The sequence below is a fragment of the Sceloporus undulatus genome, chromosome 5 (genome assembly GCF_019175285.1).
Source record: "Sceloporus undulatus isolate JIND9_A2432 ecotype Alabama chromosome 5, SceUnd_v1.1, whole genome shotgun sequence".
NCBI classification, from domain to species: domain Eukaryota; kingdom Metazoa; phylum Chordata; class Lepidosauria; order Squamata; family Phrynosomatidae; genus Sceloporus; species Sceloporus undulatus.
In genome coordinates this window covers 104,627,418-104,652,403 of record NC_056526.1, presented here as the reverse complement: position 1 = coordinate 104,652,403, position 24,986 = coordinate 104,627,418, and the positions used below count along the sequence as shown (strand labels likewise).

At 39.0% G+C, this 24,986-nt stretch overlaps 1 protein-coding gene across 4 annotated transcripts in view; it reads right to left on the bottom strand.

Moving 5' to 3' along the window:
* SMC1B (structural maintenance of chromosomes 1B) overlaps positions 1-24,986 on the bottom strand; it is a 55,767-nt gene that overhangs the window by 4,020 nt on the left and 26,761 nt on the right. For 2 of the 4 annotated variants that reach the window (XM_042467504.1, XM_042467503.1), the window contains exons 11-23: positions 22,986-23,171; positions 21,742-21,921; positions 20,871-21,017; positions 17,334-17,471; positions 16,791-16,907; positions 14,573-14,679; positions 11,170-11,311; positions 9,365-9,510; positions 8,044-8,197; positions 7,464-7,562; positions 6,243-6,399; positions 3,453-3,607; positions 1,059-1,210 (exon numbers count right to left, since the gene is read on the bottom strand). In XM_042467504.1, coding sequence (XP_042323438.1) covers positions 1,059-1,210; positions 3,453-3,607; positions 6,243-6,399; positions 7,464-7,562; positions 8,044-8,197; positions 9,365-9,510; positions 11,170-11,311; positions 14,573-14,679; positions 16,791-16,907; positions 17,334-17,471; positions 20,871-21,017; positions 21,742-21,921; positions 22,986-23,171 — 1,880 coding nt within the window. Of the gene's footprint in view, positions 1-1,058; positions 1,211-3,452; positions 3,608-6,242; positions 6,400-7,463; positions 7,563-8,043; positions 8,198-9,364; positions 9,511-11,169; positions 11,312-14,572; positions 14,680-16,790; positions 16,908-17,333; positions 17,472-20,870; positions 21,018-21,741; positions 21,922-22,985; positions 23,172-24,986 lie in introns of those variants that run through there. The other 2 variants (XM_042467506.1, XM_042467505.1) reach the window with 2 other exon arrangements.

Below are 24,986 nucleotides of genomic sequence, written 5' to 3'. Positions count from 1 at the left end.
GAAGTATTTGAGTATTAATTTAGGGCCACAGAAGGGGATGTGAGGTTTTCCAGAAACCTTCTCCACACTAATAATGTATTTGAGTACTAATTTGGGGCCACGGAAGGGGATGTGAGGTTTTCTTGAAGACCCAGAAACCTTCCCCATACTAATCAAGAAAAAATGTGATGTAAAAGGCAACACAGTTTGAGAAATATTGGGCCTCCGCAGATAGGCCGAAATAAAGCTGTTTTGGGCCATTTTGGAGGGATGCTGTTTCAATGATGCATGTGTCCTAAGAGGCCAGAAGCCATGTCAAAGCCACGCTCCAGTCCTAAGAACTGGAGCACAGCTTTGGTGCACCTTCTGGCATCTTAGGACACATGCATCATTGAAACAGCATCCCTCCAAAGTGACCCGAAGCAACTTTATTTTGGCTTGTCTGTACGGGCCCATTGAAAGACTGAAGGAAAAGAAAATTATTTTGTTGGTCGCAACCAAAGAGTAGAATAAAGACAGAAGAAATCAAGGAACAACAGAGGAGTTCTGGTACAACTTCTTCTGGTGTAAGGCAAGGTGAAAGAACTGAAGGGAAGAACTAGAGATTTAAATTAAGGCTTAATTTAAATCCCATTATCCTTTGCCTTGCCAGGGACAGAAGAGGTTAACCCATTCCTAGATGGCTCCTCCTCTGCTGGCAGAGAAGAGGCTAATTGCAGTCTTGAGTTCTTACTTCATAATGTAATAATCTGGTCAAGACCAATTCCAGCCATCAGTCACTGAGCTTTTCTCTTGCCTTATATGAACACACTAGTTGAGGAAGAGAGATAGGATTATGCCATGCATTTTCTTAAAATGGGTATGAAAATATGTATGTTATTGTAGGTCCTAGTGATTGGCACCTGCAGTCTGAATGAACACTGACTGACAAGGTTACAGGAATGTTCTTGATGTAATGATGAAGACTGCATACATGGTAAGGAGAAATAAGAGTTACATTAACAAAAATATAAGTGAAACATTTCATATTTTCAAAAAACATTGAGCATAGTCTATCAGCAAAACTGCATCCTTCTTACCTGTGTATTGCAAACACAAGAGCCAAAGCTGCTAAAGATTTTTCACCACCTGACAGATTGTCCATTGGCATAAATCGTTTCCCTGGAGCGACACAGTTAAAACCAATACCTTCCAAGTAAGGTTCCTCGGGATTCTCAGGACTAAGAAAAGCCTGAAACACATATGGGCCCTTATTCAGTTCTAGTAAAACACTTTCCAACTGCAAACTTTAATGAATGACAACTGGTTTTCAAGAATGTAAAGTGCAACTTAAATTTATTATCAAACAAGGGCTGCAAAAACAGCTAAATTCTGGATGAAATCAAACAACGTGACATTCTTCAAAATAATTAGGACAGAAGTAACCAAGATGTCAAATGAATTTTCCTAAACAGTATTAACAAAGAAAATTTCCACAGATGACACTTTCAAAACTGTTTTGTATATGAGAATTCCTTTCATCAATATGAAGCCTAGGAACATGCCAGTTTGGCATACTAGTCTACCTACTGTAATCTTTCTGTCATAATTCTCCAACCCAATCATTCTGAAAACCTGGGCAATGGTCTTATGTCAAGCAACCTAAGGCCTGAGACAGACAGGCTGAAAGGGACGGGGCAGCAGCGCTATTAGAGTCAGGGACTGCACACCGACCACACAGTCCCTAACCCTAGTACAGAGTGGTGGCATACTAATGGTGGTGTTCTGTGTATACAGGCGCCACCGCCTTTGTGATGTTAAAGGTGCGTAGCGGCTGCACGGCGCTACCATTGCTTACGTTGCGAGTGTGCCAGTGGTGCACTTGCAACGTCACTCTGGCGCCTTAAAAAGAACCCGGAAACACCGGGTTCTTTTTACTCCAGAGAGAAGCCATGCAGTTTGGCGGCTGCAGCTTCCTTCCAAAGGGAAATAGGCTGCTGCCAGCCTGGACATTGCTAAAGGTATGTACTGGGCCTAAGAAAGCATGATTTTATGAGGAAAAGTGTTGGTGGGAAGAAGGGAACTTAACTGTTCTAGCCCGAGAGACTTTTCAGCAGCTGAACTGATGGATGTGAAGGACGACAACCAACATTTATGGTAGTGATGACTATGGACTTTTCTGGATTTTTGGAGTTGTAATACTATGCTTTATTTTACATCTTACAAAATAATTTCCTAGATACTTACATTCATCAAAGAAAACAAGCCATCTAATGTATAGCTCCACAGGACAAGACTTGCACATCAATTTTTCATACCTGCCAGTTTTCACAGGCCCTGAAAAAACTGACTTTCTATATATTGGGAATTAAAAGTTTGCATCCTATATTGATATATTGATATGTTTGGATTACTTTGTGAATGTGATGTATGCTTTATTTGATTATGAGCAATTTCTTGAAAAATTACACTTTTTAATGAACTGAATTGTCTGCTTCTACATAGTCCAACTAAGGTAATTGCTGGAGGCTTGTTTACAAAAACCACTGCCCATATGATCTGATAAACAACAACAGAAATGGGGGAAATGATTTAAAATGGTAGAAAACTTTTATTTCTTGAGTATATCGAAACCCTGAAAGAGCATTAGGGACTGATAAGAATTTTTGGATTTGGTGAATTATTCTGCACCAAATTTACATATAAGTGAATTTCTGCACAGAAAATACTGTTTATTACGCAGAGTGTTTACTGCACAAAAACACATACAGTTTTCACAGAATACATCCTGGACTTCAGACTTTGACAGCTGCAGAGACCTGCTTGCGCAGGGAAATAAGTTACAGTCGGCCCTTCTTATACACTGATTTTTTATACATGGATTCAAGCATACACGGTTTGAAAATGTTCACAAAAAGTATAAATTGCAAATGTCAAACCTTGATTTTCCATTTTTATAAGGGACACTATTTTGCTATGACATTATATTTAATGGGACTTGAGCATACACGGATTTTGTTATACACGGGGGATCTTGGAACCAAACCCCAGCGTATAACAAGGGTCCACTGTACCATTTTCTTCCCAGTGTCGGGTATAAATCCTTTAAAAAAATAAGCTAAAACTCCCAAGTCTTTTTAGGGCTTAAAGGGCTTTTTAATGGATTTTGAGACTTGTTGGTTTTGAATTTTAACTCCTGCCTCTCTTTCATTTTATTGTGTAAACTCTTTGTTATGCATTTTATACTATGATTGTATTTTTATTGAACTTGTTGTATTTTAACCAGAGCTTGGAAAGATTGCTTCTGACAACATCTGAAGTCCTCAACCATCATGGTTATTGATTTTATCCATTTTTTAAAAATGTAGGACAATCAGAGAATAGCGGTTATTGGATAACACAGAAATACTGTACATAAATAAACAGTGGAAACAGATATACTGAGAACTTTTGATATTTATGAATTCTAAAGAAGTATCTTAAAAATTACACACCTGAGCACTATTGTTTCTGCAGAGTTTCTTGTAGGTCTGATCAATAGCTACTGACACATGCTCAAAACACTGGCTGAACAGCTCGTACCTCCTTTTTTTCACTTTCTCAAATTCTTGCCTACATAATCTGGCTTCCCTTCTACGAGCTTCAAATGCTACAAAAGGATTATTCAGCTGGATTTAATACAACACTAAATTGTTAGATACTAGAACTAATGTTATAATGTCATACCTTAAATCAGCCTGAAAACACCAAAATTGTATTTGTCAAAACGACCCATTACAACAGAAGTGCATACATTTAAGCAGCATATACTTTGCCTCTGTAACAAAGACAAGTTCCTCCTATAATGTCACAAGGTTTGGACAGAACTTTACATGCTGTAATGAAACACTAGTTTTAGCTCATGTACAGGAATGGTGGGAATTCCACTTCCATTTGCAATTTACCAAAATTCACAAAATTCCAATATGGAAGAGAGGAAAACTGTTAAGATTTACCCATCCTTACAAGGACATCGATATAGGGCTTGTTGTTGTTTGTTGTTGTGTGCCTTCAAGTCATTTCCAACTTATGGCAACCCTGAGGCAACCCTATCATGGAGTTTTCTTGGAAAGATTTGTTCAGAGGAAGGGTGCCACTGCTTTCTCCTGAGGCTGAGAGCAAGGTCACCCAATGGGTTAAACCGGGAAAAGAAACTGCTTGTTATTTTTATGGAGGAAAAGTAAGAAAACCAGCTGGCAATACTTTGACTTGTCTCCCAGGGATTCCTGCTTCTTCCAAGATAACAGAAAAATACTTACAAATATCCATCCATCCTTTGCATTTGTCTTTATATAGCAGTATTACACCTATTCCCTTTACTGTGTATTAATCTACATCTAATGTGACAAGTGAAGTGGAAAAGCTTCTCCCAAGGCACTCAACAAGAAAATGGAAAGAATAAATCACCAGAAGATGATACCCCAACTGAACTGTTTCAAACCACACTAACAGAATCAATTCTAGGCTTAACTAAAACATGCCAACAGATATGGAAAATAAAACAGTGATCTACAGATGGGAAACGATCTCTATACATTCCCACCCACAAAAAAGGAGACACAAAAGACTGCAGCAATTACAGAACAGCCTTAACTTACCACACAAGCAAAATTCTGCTCAAACTCCTGCAATATACAGTCCAATCATAAATGGAGAGAGAGTTGCCAGATGTCTAACTGGGATTCAGGAAAGGAGGAAGCACTTGCAAACGTACTATGGATAATGAAAAGAACCAAAGAATTCCAGAAAAAAATCAGCATGTGATTTATAGACTATAGCAAGGCCTTTGACTGCATAAATCATGGAACGCTTTGGAATGCTCTGAAAGAAACGGGATTGCTACTACATCTGATAGTCCCGATGAGGAATCTGTACTTAGAAGAAGAGGCTACTGTAAAAACAGAATATGGAGAAACAGAATGGTTCCCAACTGGTAAAGGGGTCAGGCAAGGCTGCATTTTATCACCCTATCTATTCAACTTGTATATAGAAATATCATAGATAGGGCAGGTTTAGACATGGAAAGAGGAGTGAAGATAGGGAGAAAGGAACATCAACAATTAAGATATGCAGAGAACACCATACTACTAGCAGAAAGCATCACAAATTTGCAAAAATCATTAAAGAAAGTCAAAGAAAAAAGAACAAAGGCAAGTCTAATGTTAAACTTAAACAAAACAAAAATAATGACCCTGGAGGATTTACATAAATCCAACTTATATAACGAGGAAATTGAAACAGTAAGATTTCCCATACCTTGGATCAAATATTGATCAGAACAGAGACAGCTTTTAAGAAATCAGATTAGGAATGGGGAGGGTAGCTATGAAAGAACTGAACTCTGAAGTTAGAATTGTCCACTGTATTCCCCACTACCATGTACGTGTGATGAAGTAGACTGAAGTCTACGAAAGCTTATGCTACAAGATCTCTCTACCATATACAGATCTGAGAGCTGGACAATGAAGAAAGCAGATAGGGAAAAAAATTAACTCATTTGAAATGTGGTGCAGGAGAAGAGTGCCGAGATACTGTGTAACAAACAGTCGGGTCCTAGAACAAACCAAGCCTGAACTCTCCCTGGAAGTCAAGATAACTAAATTGAGGCTATCATATTTTGGCCACATCATGAGAAGGCATGGCTCATTAGAAAAGATGCTGGGGAAGCTAGAGGGAAGTAGAAAGAGAGGAAGACCACATGCCAGATGGAAAGACTCAATTAGGGAGACCTTGTGCCTGAGCCTGCAGGACCTGAGCAGAGAGGTAGAGGACGGGAGACTTGAAGAAGTCTAATTCACAGGGTGGCCGTGAGCCAAGGTTGACCTGAAGGCAGCTAACAACAACAATGCGACAAGTAAAAAAGGAAGGATTCCTTTGCAATCAATGCAACTGAAGCATGGAATGGCTACACAGTGAAGTAGCCAGTTGCATGTTCCAAAATCTGCACAAATGATGATTCACTATGCCACTATCAGCAATTCTTCTGAAGCATTTGCAGTACCATAATACTGCACTGATATTTTGGAATCTGGGTGCGTGATAAGAGTGTTCACACAGCTACAAGTTCAAGTTTTATGAGTTTTTAAAAAAATAATCACACACATACGAGTAAAAGGGCACACTGAAACTATTTGCTGACTTCCAAAAACCTAGATTTGACAGGAAAGATCATATGAACTGTTGGCAGCAAAGTAATATCTACATCTTACAAACTTACTACTATGAATAATAAAGGCTAGTATTACCGTCAACTGATTCTTGAAATCTATCGCTAACAATATGTAATCTCTCTAGTGCTTTCATATTTGGTGCAGCTGTTTTTAATAAAACATCTTCTTTAGATGCTATTTCCTGATGAAGTTGTTCTAGTTGAGTCTCAATCTCTTTATTCGACTCCAAGTCCTAGTTGTAAAACAAAGTAAAGAAACGTAACAACATTGGAGAAATGTTTCTGGGACATTAAAGACCACCTGAAACCCAAACATGAAGGTAAGAAGAGGTAGGGAGTAGGTAAAGTGCATACTAGATCACAATATAACATATTGATTTGTCCCTGTCCTGTTGTATGTGTATATGTACTCAGCTTTGGTTTATCAATTCAGATTTATAGCTTTTGTACAAACTTAGCAGAATTAATATAGTATGCCATATTAGTAACACAAAATTAATGTAGAACTTTCTCAGCCAACATCTGGAAAAAGAAGCACTAACTACAACTGCTGCTTTGCTATAAAATATGGACTGCATAACCCATACACTGTATTTGCACGCACAAATCCTCTGTATGTCAGCTTCACTGGACATGCACTGCAACATGCTTTTCATGAAGGAAGCAAAACTGCTTTGTCATTAGGCTTCATATTTTGTGGGTATCTGAAAAGCAGGGCACTGGAGTTTATCACACTGGGGAAAAAGACGGGAGCATCCCACGATACTCTTGTCTTTTTCCCCAGTGTGATAAATTCCATCCTTAGCTTCATTTACTATCCATTTTTCACACTGGAATTGCAAATTAATTACTTGTTTTAAATTTTTCAATACCCATGCTAGGGCATCCCAGTCAGACTTGTGACATGCTAGATTCTCACCATAGTCTACATGCTGCAATCCTGGTGAATACACTATCCTCCCTGAAGCTGTTACTGGAAGCTCTCAGTGACATCACTGAAAGATTTCCTTATATAGCAAGATGGTTCTGAGAGAAACTCCACTGGATGGCATGGGATGAAATAGTTAACACCCTTCGTGCTCATTAACTGCAACAAATGGTAAAGAACATCTAAGTACGGGTGTTTGTGCAGCAGAAAAATCCAGAAATCAATTTCTGCTGCAACATTACACCTGGAAAGGTGGCAGATGTTAACCTACAATCATATCATCAGGTCAAATTTTCTGAAAAATTAAGCCAAGGAAAAGATGCTTAGGAAAGTAATATTATAAATAGAGAGTGCAATAGATGTTCTTACCTTTAACTCGTCTGCAAGGTTGCTATAGTCTATCTGAATTAAGTGCTCTCTTTCATAGATATCAGCTGTCCTTTCACTACTTTCAGTATCAGGTCCTAACTGTAACAAACAGTCCAATTTAAATATATGAAATACAGTAATAAGCAAAATTAACAGAATGTATTACTTTATTTTTGATTTTTTTCCTCTTCTCTCCCAATCTCATTCTTCTATTTATGTTCAATTACTTTCTTATTTTTCTTTTTTGCCATAAAAACTATCACAGTCTTATTTGGGTACCTTTCTGCTGTCTCTTCCCTTCTGAGGAACAGGACTCTTAAGTATATACATTTCTCAATTTGAAAACAAGACCAATGGAGGAAGGAGGAAGGTAGGAAAAGCCACCTACTGGGCTTATGTTTAATCTGTGATAATTTTTGTCAGTGGGTGCTCTCAGTATTTAATTGTAGCAGTGGTTCTTCTAAAAATGTGGTAGGATGAAACTTTTGTTTGATCAGCTATAAGTAGGGGCTTATATATTTATGCACAAACTCGATCACTGCCATCAGTATGTACTATACCACAAAGCATGCTCATATACCTCAATTTCACTAATGTCATCAAAAGATCCCAAAAGAAGGTTTATCCTTAAGTCTTGAAGCTTGCATTCAAGAAGCCTATTATGCCTTTCTAATTTTTTCTGTTCCAGCGAGGTCTCAATTGCTATAGCTTCCTTTTGTAGAGTTGCCAACTCTCTGTCAGCAAAACAAACAACAAAAATACAAAGCTTGACACTGATATTTCAATTACCAAAGCAGAAAAAATATGACAATTTTACCATTTATTCTCATTCAGGTTTAATCCTTAGGTTGACAACCCCTTTCCCTTATGAGACAGACGTAAGGTCAAAGTACATTTGAAATGTGCTTTTAGTACAAATTATTTACTCAAACATAATACAGGCAGCTCAATTAATTCTAGAACTTAAGCACTTTCCTTTAGTATTTATTACAGTACTCACTACACAAGCCTGGAACAGACTATGTGGAACACAAGGTGAGAACAAAAAGGACATTCAGTATAATGGCTAGGGCATGATATGGCCTTTATTATGTCAAACTGTTCATACAAGTGATTGTAATGTGAGTGATTTCACATTTTTGCAGCTTGTGCACCAAGGTATTCACCAGCTCAACTCATAAGTGGAAAGGCAGTGGGGATGATGACCATATTTAACTAGTCTCTGCTTGAAGGCTGCTGCTACAATGGTGGGCTTTCTGTTCTACTGGGGTTGAACAGGATCTCAGCTCATGTATTGGAATTAATATATTGTATTTAAATAAACATGAAGAAGTCCTTAGCACGAGAAGAGTGTTTATTTGGTAGCATATTGTAACAAAGCAAAATCTCCTTTGTTTTATACCTGGCGCCCCGTTGAAAACAATGGGGTGCGTGCATGAAGTGCAGCGTGCATGCCATTGTTTTTCCGCGGGCGCACTGTACATATGCTTTTCTCTCTTCCATGTCAATAGTAGAACTTGCAAAGTGAAGAATGTTAAGTATCAGATGCAGGCACTGCTGAGAGATCAGCTGACACACATGGAGTCATACATATATCTGCTTCTGACACGTAACATCCAAACCTGCCCATTACTCTGTACTAGACCTCCAGAAGTTCCATTACAGAGACTCAAGAGGTAGAACCTTATGACAAGCTCCTGTGCATGCAGACATTTTCTACCGTAACTGACTTTTGATCCTGACCTTCGCTATCACTATGAAACTTGATTAACAAATATGAAGTGTTCAATTTAAATGCTTCTGTAATAAACAAAACATTTCCTCCAACTTGTGAAGAGTTTCAAGTACTTGTATTTCAGTTTTTCAAATCAGTTAAGTATTCTAAGTGTAGCATCAATTACCTATTTAGAGTTAGTAATATCTTCCTTGATTCCTCAACTTGACTCTGTGCTGCTGCAACTTCATTTTTATTATCATCCTGTCTTCTCCTAAGTTGCTGGAGTTCTGCCATAATTTTATCTACCATTTGTAGACAATTCTCCTCATCCTATGTAAAATAAAAGTGATTTTTTAAATTAAAAATGTGCAGTTTAGAAAAAGAACAGCCTCATAACAAGATTAAGCAGTCAAGGATTTCAGATACCTTTTAGTAGTAACATTTCTAAAGTGAAGTTATTTTGACAGCTGTCTATTTTACTTCATTCACGCTAACAATTATTCTTTTGCTAGATCTAGGTCCTATACACAAATTTCTGTTAAGCAAATATTGAACCATACTTTCCAGAAATACCTCTCATGTACTGGAACTGACAGTTATTATGATGAGCAGATGAATTCCTAGTATTAGCAGTGGGTAGAGAAATAAAATTTCTGGAAAAATTTGAAACCATAGGGCAAAATGTTATGTCCACATTCCCCCACACCCCCTAGGACTTTTGAGAAAAATAAAAATATATGCATTATTTAATTTCATATCAAACCCAAGCTTATTTTTCTGCTTTGTAACATAAGCTGCTTCGTTCAAAACTCTGCTAGCACGTGATATTACACTGTCTGTTATTTTTCTGAAATACAAAAATTTGTACAAGCAAAACTGGGACTATATCCCATACTAAAGAGGAAACTGCAAACTGCTGCATCCTACACTGCCTGAGCATGTGAATCTTAGGTATTTCCTATCTGAAATGTAGGGGAACAAATAAAACCAAAACCAATAAATTTTGCGACAAAATAAAATGCATTATGTTAACAGAAAGTCACGATCATAATATTAGATATAAAGCTTTACTCAGGTGCGTTACAGACCGCCCAGAAGGGGCGGTCTGCTGCCACCTTCATTTGCAGCGCGGAGGAGCCCCAGCATCCAAACCGTGAGGCTCCTCTGCACTGCAAATAAGAAGCGCCAAAATGGCACTTCTCTTTGTGGCGCAGATATGATGCCATGAGGCGCCAATGGTGCACTTGTCATATGTGGCGTGCGATGTGTAGACGCAGGGCGTCTGCTAAGTAAACATGGCAGCCCCCGTGTGGAACAGGCGCCGCCATTTTGTATGGACTCGATCCGTATTAGGGTTAGGGGCGTCTGGAAGTGACGCCCCTTTCCAATCCTAATACGGACCCAGTCCGTACTTTATGCCCGTTTATAACGGGCCCAAGTTATGAAAAGAGCAAACCCATCAATATTGTATGATATATCACAAGCAATGAAAGTCCCCAGTATGCTCATTTCATGTTGGCAGTGCCCATTGGACAGGGGAAAGCATCTTAGATTTGAATTTTAGTCAGTGCATTGAAATACACAATTTAAAACAGTAGGCACAATAAAGGCAGCATGCATCAAGAAGGAAAGAAACAGAAACAATTAAATTCATAAAGTAACAGAAGCTTTAACCTCTGAAAATTTTATCAAGTCAACTAGAATAACAAAAAGAAGGAAAATCATACAGTGGAAAGATAGCAGTTGTGTAGACTTACAATAATCTTGAATCACTGTTCCCAATTACTAATAGCAGTTCAGAAACAACTATTTGCCAGGGGCCAAATGGTAAGTGCTTACCTGAGTGGTGGGGAAAACACTGGCAGGGCTTTGAGAGCCACATGTAGCCCGTGAGCAACCCACACATGGTTTAAAGGAAAAAGTAGGAATGTATCTTCCAACAGGTTCGGCCTGTATTCTATTTCACGAAATTTTAAAAATGATGATTACCTTTTTCAGGTGAATGATATCAGCTTCATCTTTGCGAATATTCTCCTCTAGCACTCTGTTCTTCTTCATCTCCTTTTCTAAGAAGCTGCAAATATATTCAAGCTGAATATTCAGTCGTGTTTTCTGGTTTTCAAATTCAAATCTAGACAAACATAAGACAGCAAAAGATATTTAAAAAATGAAAAATAATTATGTCTCCAATACACAAATAAGTATAACAGGGTGGTTAATTAAAAATGTTTTTTTCTCCTAAGAAACATTTTTGAAATTTGAAAACAATCAGAAAGCGAACATTTCTCAAATCTGAAGACTAGCTCTAAAACGATCACACCACAAGCCACTGTGAACACCAGGTGTGACCAAGAAGAAAGTACACTTTTATTGTTTCCCAAATTACATAAAATATTTACTGTAAACATCAAGACATCTAACATTTAAAATAGAGTTCAAAATGCAGTTATGCAAGCAACAGAGCTTTCAAATGTCTTTGTTTTGAGAAAATAGCAAAGTCTGTGAATTTATCAGATACTGCTTCATAAAGCCAGGTGAATCCTCAGAAGAACCTTCAAATAAAGACTGCAGACAGAGAACCTGCTGAAGGAGCAGAGCTAATACCTGGTTACAGAATCAAAGTAAATGCATTATTACCGGAATTCTATTCAAAGATAGAAAATGTACGTGAGGTTCTAATCTAATCTATCTGAGAGTGATTTTTTTAAATTCCTGAGACTATCAATTTATATCACAGAGGGGTCAGAATAGACAGACAAGAGGCAAGGATAATTTAGGGCGCTCCAGCTATCTACTGCCCTCTTTAGAGGCATTTTTGACTTAACAGTGCTGTGTGGTAGCATTTCTAACTGCTTTTCATTACACAGGAGAGCAACTCTCCAAAAATAAATGAAAAAGTACATACTAGGACACACAAAGGCCATGCACCACCATGCTCAATGAGCTCTATCCCTTTGCACATTCTGTAGTCACAATGGCAAACCAGTTGCCTACGGGACACCCATAAGGTCATGAGTGACATAGTTCCTCACCGCCAGCCTTCCTGCCCAGCAACTACTACTGAGGTGATAGCCCACTGAATGACCTTGGGCATGTCACATGCTCTCAGCCTCAGGGGAATCATAGAGTTGGAAGAGACTACAAGGGCCAACAAGTCCAACCCCCTGACATGCAGGAAATCACCATCAAGGCATCCATGATAGATGGTCATCCAACCTCTGTGTAAAGACCTCCAAAGAAGGAGACTGAACCACACTCTGAGAGAGTGTGTTCCACTGTCAAACAGCTTTTACTATCAGAAAGTTCCTCCTAATGTTGAGCTGGAATATATTTTTCTGCAGCTTGCATCCACTGTTCCATATTCTAGTCTCTGGAGCAGCTGAAAACAAGCTTGCTCCATGCTTAATTGACACCTCTTCAAATACTTAACAAGGCTATCATATCACCCCTTAACCATCTCTTCTCCAGGCTAAACATATCCAGCTCTCTAAGTCTTTCCTCATAAGGCATGGTTCCCAGACCCTTCACCATTTTGGTCGCCTTTCTTTGGACATGCTCCAATTTGTCAACATCCTTTCTGAATTGTGGTGTCCCTGCATAGGTTATAATTACTCACTTAGGAAATATTCTCTCCCACCTCCAATTTCATGAGCTGTTAAATGAGCCAGCATTGTGTAGTTGTTTGAGGACACTGGAAGACCAGGGATCAAAACCCTGCTCAGCCATGGAAACTCAGTTTCTCAGCCTCAGAAAGGCAATAAACAATGATCCCTGGATACAGTTTGGAAGAAGCTTTCAAGTGGTCTCTAGAAGGTTCTAATTGCTTTTTGTTACTTTTGCAAGGCTTAATGACCTGGTTCTTTCATTTTGCATGTGCATACTGTTGGTTTTGGAGTAAACGTTGCCAACATGTTGACCTCCTTTCCGTTTTGATTGTATAGGAACATATCCCTATTGTATCCATGCTATTTCTGCCTCTGGTACCAAGGTTTCTGTTAAATGCCCAGGAACACATCCACTTTGTTAACTGAGGTATACATCTACTAAGACCCTGAAACTGTGAACAGCTTTTAAGGACAAAACCAGTGAGGCCTTGGTCCCAATGTCTGCCACCATCAGCACCTATCATGTTTATCCCCATAAAGGGGATCAAGATTAACTTAAGAGTAGGAGGCAGCATCTACATCTCAGTGGCAGTGCTAAATAGATTCCCTTACAATAGTTTTGGCTATTAGTGCACCGACAACTAGCCTGGCAACGACTATAAAAACATTCTGCTTGATAGTAGCAAAAAAAGGTCAGGAGATTTAAAGACAGTGGAGATTACTGCATTCAGTTTAAATTTATGCCCGATGGGATAAAGTCACGTTTAATTTTAAAAGCAGGTGTTATCGCACTCAGCTGCGGCCGGGTGAGTGCAACCTATCTGCAGCCCAGATCCCAGCCATGCTTAATCTATAGCTTTTCAAAAACAGGAGCTTGTCACTTTTGAAAAGCTTCTGCATAAGCACAGCTGGGATCTGGGCTGCAGACAGGTTGTACTTGCCCAGCCACAGCTAAGTGTGATAACACCCGCTTTTAAAATTAAATGTGACTTGGTATAAGTCCCTATAAATTGAAAACGATAACCTCCAGTCTCTAGACTTTGAGAAGGACTTTAAAAAACTGGCGGAGAAGCAGTGTGAGTAATCTCAAGACAATTCCTCTTGTCTGCTCCCATTTTACTATAGAAACTGGTCTGTGAAGCTGAAAGTACTGCTTCATTTGTTGAAATAGCTGATCTTTCCATATACATGCTTTTCAAATAAACAAAAATAAACTGATCCTTTTAAATGATGTGGAGGGGGGTGGGATGGATTTCAGCATTGCTGGGGGGAAAATTAGCCCTGCACTAGCCAAACAGTTAACTCCTTGAGGCTTGGGAGACACTAAAGCAATTGGAACAATCTTATCTTTAGCCATTTGTGGAAATGCTAGAGCAATAGCATTTAAAGTGGTGGTCTATGGGCCAATGCCAGTCTCCAAGCCACCTGTTACCAGGCTTTAGAGTTTCCAAGAAAGAAAAAAAATTGTAGCAATGGTCACAAATATGGTACTGGCCCCTGGAAAATGGAGGAGGGGGAGAGGGAATTGCCAGTGTTCCCACACGAAGAAGCACTGAGCTAAAGGTTTCTCCTCTGGAAGGTACTGCCCCTGATAGTTAGAAACTTTAATGCACTGAACAGCCTTAAAAACATCAGCACATCATGTATTCCCACTCTTTTCCTGTTGCTCCCATGTACTCGCCTATGAACATTCAATCCTCTGTCCTCTCACAGTAGATTACATGAAACCAAACAGATACCACCAACAAGTTATCAGTTACCGATACTTCTGAGTTCTGGACAGTTACCTCTTCTTGTCAATTTCCTCCTGCAGTTGTATGTGCTCTTTTTCATATACACGAATATGCTCTACACCAATCTCTTCACAGAATTCACGGAAAATATTGTCTTCCACCTGTTGCAATATGTACCACAGACACAAAAGGAAGAGTTAAATATGATTTCTAAAAGGATTTCTGCCTCAGTATAATGTGGGAAAGATTTTAAGTATTAAGATGTATCAATGATTTTATTCCTACACCAATGATACCTCATTTTAGTGATGTTGTCTGGATACATAGGGACAGGTTGCTTGCCTGTAACTGTAGTTCTTCGAGTGGTCATTTGCGAATTCACATGAATGGGTTATTCTGCGCCTGCGCAGTAAAGCTCAGAAACTTCTAGAATCACTAGGCAAAATTTAGTTTGCAACTTTCTGGCAGTAGCTAAACCTATCCAGATATAAGTCGCCTATGGGTCCTGCGCCTCTCCAGTTCCTTTTGTCCACTGTGTGAGTAGTTTCAGTGGATTTTACCTCTACAGACAGCACAATATTTAAATGAAGTCGAGCGGGAGGCCATGGTCGACAATCCAATCCGTTAAAGAAGAAGAGTTGGTCAAGAGATTCAAGGTCAATCCGATTTGTGCCAGTCACCAAGCGAGATAGCTAATAGTCAATGTTCCAAGTCAAATCCAATAATCAATACTCAATAACAATCCAGGTTGTTTGGAGAACAGCGATTCCACAAACAGTTCCCTCAAGCTACTCACGCGGCAGACGAAAGGAACTGGAAAGGTGCAGGACCGATATGGGGCTTATATCGTGATGGGCAGAGCTATCAGCAAAAAGTTACAAACTAGGTTTTGCCTAGAAGTTTCTAAAAGTTTCCAAGCTTTACTGCACAGGCACAGAATAATCCACTTGTGTGATTCACAGAGACCATGGAGAAGTTAGTTCTTGCTAACTTCTTTTACAGAACAACTGGATCAAGACCTGGAAACTCATGTGAGAATTCTAACTAAATCTCAGTATCATGTCTAATATTTTCCATATCCACAGGTAACTGTTACATGGATTTGTAATTGGTTATCCGGCCGAACACAAAGGGTTCCATTTCATTCTGGAGAGAAATGACCAGTGGGTCCCACAGGGATCTGTCCTGGGCCCAGTGCTATTCAACATCTTTATCAATGACTTGGATGACAGAATTGGGGGCATACTTATCAAATTTGCAGATGACACCAATTTAGGAGGAGTAGCTAATAACCCAGTAGACAGGATCAAAATTCAAAATGACCTGAATAGACTAGAAAGCTGGGTCAAAGCTAACAAAATGAAATTCAGCACAGAGAAATGTAAAGTATCGCACTTAGGGCAGAAAAATGAAATGCACAGATATAGGATGGGGGACACCTGGCTTAAGGAGACTACATGTGAAAGGGATCTAGGAGTCCAAGTAGACCACAAGTTGACCATGAGTCAGCAGTGCTATGCGGCAGCTAATAAGGCCAATGTGATTTTAGGTAGCATCAATAAAAGTATAGTGTCTAGATCAAGAGAAGTAATAGTGCCATTCTATTCTGCTTTGATCAGGCCCCACCTGGAATACTGTGTCCAGTTCTGGGCACCACAATTCAAAAAGGATGGTGAGAAACTGGAACATGTCCAAAGGAAGACGACTAAAATGGTGAAAGTTCTGGAAACCAAGCCCTATGAGGAACAACTTAGGGAACTAGGGATGTTTTGCCTGGAGAAGAGAAGGGTAAGATGTGATATGATATCTCTGTTTAAGTAGTTGAAGGGATGTCATATTGAGGAGGGAGCAATTTTGTTTTCTGCTGCTCCAGAGAACAGGACCCGGAACAATGGATGCAAGCGGCAGAAAAAGAGATTCCACCTCAACATTAGGAGCTTCCTGACAGTAAGGGCTGTTTGACAGTGGAACAAACTCCCTCGGAGTGTGGTGGAGTCTCCTTCTTCGGAGGTCTTTAAACAGAGGCTGGATGGCCATCTGTTGGGCATGCTTTGATTGAGATTTCCTGCATGGCAGATTGGTCTCTTCCAACTCTATGATTCTATAAAACAATTCAATTGCTAATTGTGTGACTATTATTACATTACATCTAGTTTGGCTTTTAACCATCATATAAGTATGTTGTCAAACAAAAAGCTTCACAGATAGCCACACCTAAAACACATGGTCACAACCCAGTTATTATTATGCTGTTATGGGTAAAAAAGTTTACCTCATTAATTTTCTTCTGGAGCTCATCGATTTTGGCAGTTCTTTGTAACACTCCTTCATTCAGCATGGAACACTGTGATTGAATATTTACCACTTCACTTTCCAGCATAGATTTTTCCTAAATACAAGTACAGTATACATTAGCAGTTTTTAAGCTATCTGATATAGAATGGTGGTCTTATCTTATTGTTTAATTTACTTATATATTGAGAATATCTTATTCTGAAACCAGACAGTTACTCTGTAATTAATAAGTGCAATGGTATTTCAGAATATACAATAACATCCCCATAGTATTGTTATAGTTTACTGGATCAATTAAATGCACTAATACTGTTTGGAGTGACAAGAATAAAACTGAGGCTTTGAATGAAAGCCTCACCTCCTCATATAACTATATATGTAACATTTTCTTTGAATAAAAACTATGTTCAGAATAGGTGAAGATAAATGGAAATGCTGATATCTATTTAGTAATCTATTTAGCCACAAGTTAGACAAACCACAAAACAAGAGAAATAATCATTTGCATGTCTGATACTACCTTACAGAAATTAGCAAGATGTTTTTTTCTAAGAACGTCTAGTTCATTTTGTGAATATTTGTGTCGTGTTTGAATTCCTTGGCATTGAGCCTGCAGATACTTTAAATCGGTTTCCTTCCTTCTAATTTTCAGTAAGTCCTAAAGAAAGGGAGTTGCATAATATATAAATTTTAATTAAAACATTGGTTTAAACTTGCAGATACTGTACAATGTTTGGTATATTTATACCAGTATAAAATCATATATACAAGGTAAACATAACTGGTTTCTTTTTTTTCCTTACAGCAGGGGTATGCAAAGTGTAGCTTTCCAGGGGTTATTGGACTGTAACCCCCTGTATTCTGCTCCTTTGGTTATGTAGGTTAGACCATATAGGTTGTAGTCCAAAAATACTGGAAGGGCCACATTTTGCTCACCACCTGGTCTAAATATATGTACTACAAACATGTTATCAGTTTTAAACTAGTTTCATTGTTACACACAGGGACTGCAGTTTGAAGAGGGTACTGAAAATTCTCTACTAGAGATCCCTTGATTCCCACCCCCATAACCTACTTTCCAAAATTTTCTAAAAGGAAGCAATTTTGTCAGTTGATGAACTAAGCTTTAAACAGAAGACTTAAATTTTCTGGATAGATAATTCCCAAATCAAGATTTTTTATAAAAATACATTATTAATATCAGCATATCAGCTGCCACACTAAGGAAGTGGTTTTTGGAGGGAAACAGATCGTTCTTTGTTGTAATGTTCTATTTAATTTGGTTCCTCCAGCAAAATGAGGAATTCAAAAATGTTGCCAATAAATAAAATTAGAAATTATACAGAGCAAAATAAAAATAATGTTTATTTATAATAATAAAATAAAATGTTTATTTCTGGCCCCTTACAGACAGGCCTTTGCTCCACCCCCAGTATGTACTAGGGGTTGGCTGAGGACACAGCATCCAATCAGGCCTCACCCATAGTGCATACTGGAGGCGTAAAAATGGTGGCACCTATACACATGGGCACCGCAATTTTAGCATGATGGACGCTTAGCGTCCGCACGCCGCAGCACGGTTGTGATGCCGCAAGTGCACCATTGGTGCCTTGTGGCATCACAACTGTGCCGCAAGAAGTACCCGCTTTTTGCGGGTTCTTTTTGCTGCGCAGGGGAGCCGCGTGGTTTGTCCGCTACGGCTCCCTCGCACACCAAACACGGGTGCCGGCAGAGCGCCATTTTGGGCGCTCTGTAAAGCACCTATATTTATAACACTTACAGCGCTTTATAAATAAAGGTTAATAATAATAATAATAATAACACCCTTTTCACAGAAGAACGGAACATCAGACATATACACATATAATTAAAAACTGATGATAAAACACAACACTATAAAATACTAAAACACTATACTAATATACTAGAAACAAATAAATAAATAAACAAACAAACAATAAAATCCTTATCAGTTGCTACCCATCTCAGCCACCTTAGGCACACTCAGCAACTTAATCCAGTGAATTGAAGACAAAGGTATTCAAACCCTTTATGAAAGCAGGTAAGCTCCTCTTCCAGTCAGAGGTGCAAAGAAGCACTGTTCCATAAATGCAGAACTAGATCCTGAAAGGCTCACAGCCTTTATAGAGTCAGACAGGTTGGTGCAACCGCCAATAATCATTTGTCTGTAGATCTTAAATTCCTAAATGGTATATATATCATGGTAGTTGAGCTGCCAGATAATGGGGAAGGTTAAAGTGCCAGGACCAAAAATTTACACACATCACTTTTAAATGCACCACTTTTGAAAAAAATTACATGCATCATGGTTTTTTAGAGAGAGAAAAAAGAGAGAGACCAATTAAATTTGAACACCTTTTGTCAACATGTTAGGAAGCAAAATACATCAGTCTAACCATTCTGAAAGAAACCAGTTAATGGACAACTACAAAAATGAAACAAGAAAGGGCATAAGGCCTCAGAGATGGAGGTAGAGGACTGGAGAGGGAAGCCTGGGAAGCCAAAACCGACTTCTGGCTGAGGATCCCGACTTTATGCATTGTTGCATTCACTAGATCAAATTAACTACATCCCAGTTAAAAAAAAACTGGCACAGAAGAATTCAGATCAATGTAACTGAGATTTAATGAAAAAAATTCTATTAAAAAGTTTAGATTAAGAGTGTAAGGCCTCAAGCAGATGGGCCAAAAGGACCGTGCTGGCACCATTGGCAATGAGACTGTGACGACTGCATTTCCCAATTTGGGCAGTGGTGGCCGCAGCCCTAAACCAGACTACTGGAAGAGCAGATTATATCCACTCCTTTTTGGCCCAGTTCTTTAGCCTCAGTGCAGCCTCTGCTTATGTTCAGGGTGTATCATGTAAATGCCAAAGCCCCAATGCGGTGTGAAGCCATGTCATTTTGCTCGTGTGATTCAGGCCTTTGTAGACATTACCATTTTAAACATGACAGTACTGGAGGAAACCTCAATCAGAAGCAGAAGACAAGAAAGTGGATATTAATCTTTTTCTTCCAGATTATTTCCTCTTGCTCAAGTTACTTTTGCCACTAGAACCAGGAATAAACTTCTGGCCTTGAGAAATTCCCAAGCATTTCTGTTTTGAATTATTTAAATCATTAGATTATTTTGACTATCACCCAAATTATGTTTTTGCATGATTGTTCATGCCCCACAACTATTACTATAGGATTCAGAAGTGCTGCTTGCTTTGCAAAATGCCTGGAATACATACGCATTACCCATCAGCTTGTCATCATAGAATCATGATGGCACCTGTGTTTGGTGTGTGAGGGAGCCGTAGCGGACAAACCACGCGGCTCCCCTGCGCAGCAAAAAGAACCCGCAAAAAGCAGGTACTTCTTGCGGTGCAGTTGTGTATATACACAACTATAAGTTGACCTCATGTATATAATTGTAGAGTTGGAAGAGACCACAAGGGCCACCCAATCCAACCTCCTGCCATGCAAGAACTCTCAGGCAGAAGATTCTCAGTAATTTGCCCCACTTGACAAAGATAGGATATTGCCAGAAATTTCAGTGTAACAATCTATACCCAAAGAGACTTCACAACACTGGACTGTAATAACAGTAATAACTACCAACAGCAACAACATTTATACAGTGTACTTTCTGAGTGGTTAGTGTTTCCTATCTTTACTGATGTGATCTTGCCAAGAATCTTACACAGCAGATCCCCACATCATGGATGGGAAATACAGAGAACAATGACTTGCCTCCCCCCACTAAAAAACAACAACAACCTAGTAGTGCATTCACAACTGAGATGAGAGTTCAATAGTCTCATCAGTATGCTTTACTAGTTCTCTGTATATCAGGCAACTATCCTGCCTCCTTTCTGACTAATACTAAGATTATTGTCCTTATGTTACACCATTTCACAACCAAGTTTTACTCCTGGATTTAAGCATCTCAGGTATATTATATTTTGACACACATCAAAATTTAAATTGTTCTTCACAGAATTATAATAAATATATTAATATTAGGTGTAATTTCCTTTTCATTAGCTTTACCTTTAATTCATTCATCAGTTTCTCTCTCTGGTCTTTAAGTTCATTCACCTCTTTTTCATCCCAGTATCTGGCTTTCTTTTTCAAAGAACTCGAGCCTCCAGAGATTATTCCAGATTTCAAAAATAAAGTTCCATCAAGAGCCACTGTCTGAAAATTTAAGACATTTGCTTTTTTCCTAAAATTGTTTATATAAGGGACAATTAGCCCACCTACATTATCTAGACTGAGGAGAAAACAAGTAGGCAAATGCAATTACTGTATATACACAACTATAAGTTGACCTCATGTATAAATCCAGAACATGTTTTGGGGCCACTTATAGATTTTGATATGACCCATGGATAAGATGAGGGTAGAGCTCAGGGTAATGTAACAAATGATGTAATGAACCAACCAAAGGAAAACGACGACAATGAAAATACACATTTCTGGCAGGCATGCCTTGAAGCTGCCTTTTCTGAAGCCACATTGAAACCCCACCAACCGTACCACCGGATCCCAAGGCAGCTGGAGTGCTCATGTCATGACCACATTATATGGCTTCAAGTCAGGAAGAAATGGAAAAAAAACTGCCTCTTTTTTCTCTCCATAAGGTGCCTAGAGGGCATTTTCCTGCTGGCTTCAAGGCATGTGTCATCTAAATGCCACACCTTGAAGTCAGCTTGAAAGCACCTCTTTTTGCCTGTCTGTTTAGTTTATAGCATATTAATAGCATATTAGCTATATGCTTAGTTTCCACAACTTGCTAGCATTCAGACACAGAATGTATTGTCTGCATTTTGAAGTGCTACAATTTTAGGATGGCCTTGATAAGTTGTCTTCAAAGAGGAGATGAAAATTTTATTTTACAATTCAGTTGCTTAGAGCTTACTTTAAGGCGATGTGGACCATCAAATGCTAACTGCCTTGCTTCTTTTATTGTTTCACAGACTAGACCATTCCCACAAACAAACTGAATAATTTTCTTCAGTGGAGGAAAAGAGGTCTGTATGACATCAATCATCATTTTAGATCCTTTTATTTCTCTTAACTGTTCATTGATTGGTTCTACCTAATACAAGGACAATGTTTAGAAAAGTTAGGTTACAAAATGCACAAGAGGCACTTAAGAACTCATAAAAAGAAACAAGATCATAATTTTTTAAAAAATCAAGGAAAACATTTTCTATCAAATGAACCATTATTCCAAACACAAAACAATGGTGAAAGCAATATACACTGGAGATCAGGTATCACAAAGAAGCATAGATACAGAGTTGCAAAAAAGGTATGCAAAGATGGCTTTAATTGCTAAGGAAGTACAGAATTTCCTGAGTTGTGACTCACAATATAAATATTTTATGAAAGTTAAGGTAACATGGCCTTTCCCGAAGAATGCTTTGTAGTGGGAATAACCCTAAATTAGCTTTGGGAGTAAACTGAAGGGCTGTGCAGTCCGGCTGCAAAGGCCGGCCTAGAGGCAGAGTCGGGATGTGGTGTCCACATGACACACACCCCCGCTTCGCTCCCAGACTGCCATGATGCCACACGCTGCACCACACAACGTATGGTGTCACGGTGCTCCTCTGGCGCGGCATCTACATGATGCAATGACAAAGGAGAACTGTAAAGCTTCAGTACTGGCGGCTATGGCTTTTTGCAGCTTCTTTTTGCGCCACGGAAAGGCAGTATTGGGGCTGTGGCATGCAGTTGCCGTAGGCCCAATCTGGTGAAGTTGGTGGTGGATGCAGGCCACCTCTTTAGGGGCAGTCTGCACAGCGTCTAAGACTAAATCCAACATAACAACTGTGAGAGAAAACAGTAGTAGAATTTATTTTCACAGTCCCAGAAACATTGCTAGTGGTGGAGTTCAGAAATGCACTGCATTCCTTCACTGTAGAGTCTGGAACTAGTTGTCAATAAGTGCAATATTACTTCTGCTAGCACAATGGTTCCTAAACTTTGTCCTCCATTTGTTTTGGACTTCAGATCCCAGAAGCCCCAGCCAACTATGCCAACAGTCAAGAATTATGGAGCTGAAGTCCAAGCATCTGGATGACCGAAAGGTGGGAATCACTATAGTAAAATGAAACTACTGAATATGGTCCAGATAAATACGCTTCTAAAACAAATTACCTCAAGATAGTCCAAAGGAAGGAATGTTTCAGGCTCAGCTCTTTCTGCCTTGAGGAAACGGATGCAATCTCTAGCTACTTTTTCCGAAAATACAACAATGGCAGTCATATACTTGCCAAATACTTTAGTGACAGCAAGTTGATATTTTTTATGGATAGGATGACACAAATCAACCAGTCTTCCAAACTAAAAAGCAGAGATAATATATACACACATAAAATGAAATGTAAATCTGTACAATGCCCCAGATTTCAATATTGGTTTCCCTGGGAAAGAAAAATATAATCAGCAGGTCCAACCTGAAGGCGTCTGCACTGCAGTTAATCTTAATGTCTTGATGTCTTTCTTCCCAAGTGAGTATTCAGTAGCAAATGGCTGTGCACAGTGTGTACAGATTGCCTTGATTAGTGTCACCAAGAAATCTTCATCTAATCCCTGGGGCAGTTTTGCATTTTATGAATGTAAGCAAACTGTAAGCACTGTGGTATACATAACACCCATTTCAGCTGTAAAGCCAAAGGAAGCCAGACAGTCTGGCTGGGGGACACGCCATGAACTTTCTTCTTTGTTATGTAACACTATATCTCCATTCCAAATGAAATACAATATTGAAAGAAAGAATTCAGATATATTCTGGCTCCCTTTGTGTTTCACCTCCAATTACAGTCACATAATTTTCATGCTCATGAAGCACAGAAGCATATCATTACTAAGTAAATATGAAATTTCATTTCTGGATGTTTACAACTGATTGTCAGCCAGAAAAAAAATATGTTAATACCATTCTCTTTGTCTCTCAGTGAATCTACAGATCATATTATTTGTTAATATTGAGCCCAATGCACAAGCATTTGAATCATTTCTAGATTATAAGCACCTTCTTGTCCAGATTTAAAGTCATGGGAAAACTATTTTTCTGGTTTATAGAAGCTGGATTTGCCCAGCATTTCTCATCCAGCCCTTTTGTGAATAATGAAGTCACCTTTCTACTGTAATCAGAATTAATTTCAAAAAGGTAAAAAGCATCCAATACAACCTTATTTTACTAGCTGTTTCCAAGAAAACTCATGCCAATATTCTTAAAAGACACGTATCTGGAACATGGATAGAGTCACTTGCGCACCATTACCACATTCTATTTCATCAGTAACACTATGTGACATCCTTACAGTCTCTCTCAAGAAATATGATTTGCTTTTAACACTGAAACAGATAAGGTCCGTAGACAGTAAAAATATTCACCAACTGAAGAGAAGCCAAAATATAAACAACAACAAAATGAGACATTTAGAATGACGCAATGAACACTGACCATGAATGTTAGTTCTTATTTGTGGAGAATATATACAGAAATGGATTCCCCTGACATCCAAGCAAGGCAGGACTCATATGATATGTGAACTAGGTTTTTATACATATCCCCTTAGTGCCTACACTAGTACTTTCCACAGAAAAGTAGAGACAAGAACACAGGAAATGCGAGAAAAAATTACCAAAGGGGGGGGATGTCCAAAGTGGAAAAAAGGGCATGTCAGCCACTTCTGGTGTGGCTGGGAGTTTCCTTCTCCATACACAAGTATGAACATTCCTGATAAGTGACCAATGCTTCAATCTTTCTGTAGGAAAGAGCTATTGGTGAAAGTGATGTACCAAAGAGCAAAGAGGTACTAGATGGTGGCATGCTGTTTTGCAGACTGCCGCACTGTTACATAGTGAGCTCCCTCCCCCAGCACTCCAAATTTCCTTTATCTTAACTAAGCTTCTGTTACCAGAAGTACCCTCCCGGTCTAGGGTGGGGAACTGCTTGGTTGTAGGCTCTGAAAGAGAGAACAAGATATCTGCAGTCACTGCGATTGCACTGACAAGGGCCCTGAGCAGACAAGGCCCAAAAAAGTGGCTTCTGGCCACTTTGGGGTCATGATATTTACATGGTGCATGCCCCCAAAGCCACTCTGATGCCATGCTCTGGTCCTTTGGCCTGGAGCAAAAAGGAGCTGGGAC